The sequence below is a fragment of the Diceros bicornis genome, chromosome X (genome assembly GCF_020826845.1).
Source record: "Diceros bicornis minor isolate mBicDic1 chromosome X, mDicBic1.mat.cur, whole genome shotgun sequence".
Classification (NCBI taxonomy): domain Eukaryota; kingdom Metazoa; phylum Chordata; class Mammalia; order Perissodactyla; family Rhinocerotidae; genus Diceros; species Diceros bicornis.
The window spans coordinates 133,878,750-133,880,804 of NC_080781.1; the positions used below are offsets into that span (position 1 = coordinate 133,878,750).

A 2,055-nucleotide genomic window follows, 5' to 3' on the forward strand; every position below is an offset into this window, starting at 1 on the left:
CAATGAATTTTGGAAGAATTAGCATCTTAATAATATTCAGTCCTCTAAACCACGAACGATGTATATACCTCTATTTATTTAGGTCTTCATTAATCTATCTCTGCAATGTTTCATAGTTTTTGGTGTACAGATCTTCTATATATTTTCTCAGATTTACACCTACATATTTCATGCTGTCTAATCCTATTTTAAATCACACTGTTTTAATTTCAATCTTCAATTATTCATTGCAATTATTCATTCATACAAAAATGTAACTAATTTTTGTATATTGATCTTTTATCCTGAGACTTGCTATCTCAGGAAAAATGCTGAGAAGCATTTTTTTAGATTGATAGAATTTTCTGTATAGACCATCTTGTATTCTGTGAATAAAGACAGTTCTACTTCTCCCTTTCCAATCTGTATGCCTTTTTTCTCCTTGTTGCACTGGACAACAAGGACAATGTTGAACACCTCCCTCCCCCTAGTGAACTCACTAGGTTCTTAGGTTGTAGTTTCCTGCATACAAACATCCAGCACAACTTGTAGCATGTATGTGCCTCATCCCCCTGACCCTATTAAAACCCTACCCTGGATAGTACACCTACTGAGAGGAGCATGAGTGCCAGACTTGAACAAGACTAGATTGCGAGTAGAACAAGTCTATTCATGGAAGTCCAACAGGAGGAAGGCAGTGATTTCAGACTGGAAAACAGAAAATTGAGGAGAGCAATGTTGACACCGAGAAAAGGATGTGGGATGGAAAGGATCCCTTGTAGAAGTGAATGGTCTTCAGGGTGTGCAAGAGTAACTTGTTTGTCAGGAAGTGGGATGATTCACATTTCTACAGAGACTTAAATACAGCCACATTAGTGTGGATGGATTTTAGGCAAGACATACAGAAACTAGGTAATAGTTCAGGGTGGGTGAGAAGAGAATGAACCATTGAAGAGAGTGGCAGTGGGGAAAGGTTTGGAGGAGACACTATCTCCCTGCCATCTGACCCCGCAGAATTGACATGGGGAGATGAGAAATGTGGCAGGTCAGTTTGGAAGGCTCTTTAGGGGTGCTAAGAAAATGCCCCCTTTCTCTCACCAGAACATCTTGGCCTTACATACATCTCCTCTCTCCCGTGGACATGTCAGGATGGGGCTTTGTGATGTCTAAGACTCCCCCAGGGCTACCATTGGCTGGAGGAGAGCCTTGCTTACCAAACAAAGCTGAAGCGTGTGGCCCCCCACTGTCCTGGAGAGAGGAATATACAAGCAGCTCAGGAGGCCTGGGGTAGACCACTAGGAGGCACTGACATGGCTCGGGTGACCAGGACACCACAAGCTTCTAGCACAGTTATGGAACAACCAAGACAACGGACTCCAAACACCAAAGAGAGGAAGAAGAGCAAGGCATCCTGTCAACCCAGGTCCAGAGGCAGCGTCAAGGTGAGATGACCTCACCCAAGCTCCCCATCTCCCCATTTGACTCCCCCCACCAGGACTCCTACCCTGTCCTTGCCTGGCACACACCCCCTCCTCAGCCCACATCCCTTCTCATGAAGCCCCTGTTCCCACCCATCCCTCACCCTCTTCCCTCAAACCAACGCCCCTCTGTGTTCATCCTGTTGTCTTTCCAGGTGGCCAAGAAAACCATGGGGGCAAAGAGATCCCTTAAAAGGAGTTTGAGAAAAAAAGCCTCTCCAAAAAATCCCACCTCTTCAACGAAATCTAAGAAAGCTAGAGGAACAGCACTATTCGGTCACTATCACAGGCTGAATGAAGAACTGAGTCAAAATGAGCCAGAGAGCGTGGAGGAGCCCACCACTTCACATGACTACCTGGGCAGCCAGTGACTTCAGAGCAAGGCCAGAGCCCCCAGAATTATCTGAGATGTCTCTTAGGTCTGGCCCATGAGAAATGGCCAACTGTGTAGATGTCATTTTACAGCAACAGGGTGCACTGATGGTGATTCAAATAAAATGGACCTGTTGTGAAAATGTGTGTGTCTCTGTGAGTTCTTTCATGGTGGAAGCAGGGAAGGAAGGGAAGAGGCAGGTGTGTGAGGGGGGAGGGAGGTGAG

At 45.6% G+C, this 2,055-nt stretch overlaps 1 protein-coding gene across 1 annotated transcript; it reads left to right on the forward strand.

The window, feature by feature from the left end:
* The first annotated feature begins 1,289 nt into the window (after nt 1–1,289).
* Nucleotides 1,290–1,828, forward strand: LOC131400384 (uncharacterized protein CXorf51A-like). Its single transcript, XM_058535126.1, has 2 exons — nt 1,290–1,421; nt 1,613–1,828. Exons 1-2 carry the CDS (start codon nt 1,290–1,292, stop codon nt 1,826–1,828), a joined length of 348 nt encoding a protein of 115 aa, XP_058391109.1.
* Nucleotides 1,829–2,055: the final 227 nt, after the last annotated feature.

Bases quoted from the DNA above. Each gene is read 5' to 3' on its own strand.
- LOC131400384 (XM_058535126.1), top strand. From the start codon at position 1,290: ATGGCTCGGGTGACCAGGACACCACAAGCTTCTAGCACAGTTATGGAA. The intron at 1,422-1,612 runs GTGAGATGACCT...TTGTCTTTCCAG, and splicing joins GGTCCAGAGGCAGCGTCAAG to GTGGCCAAGAAAACCATGGG.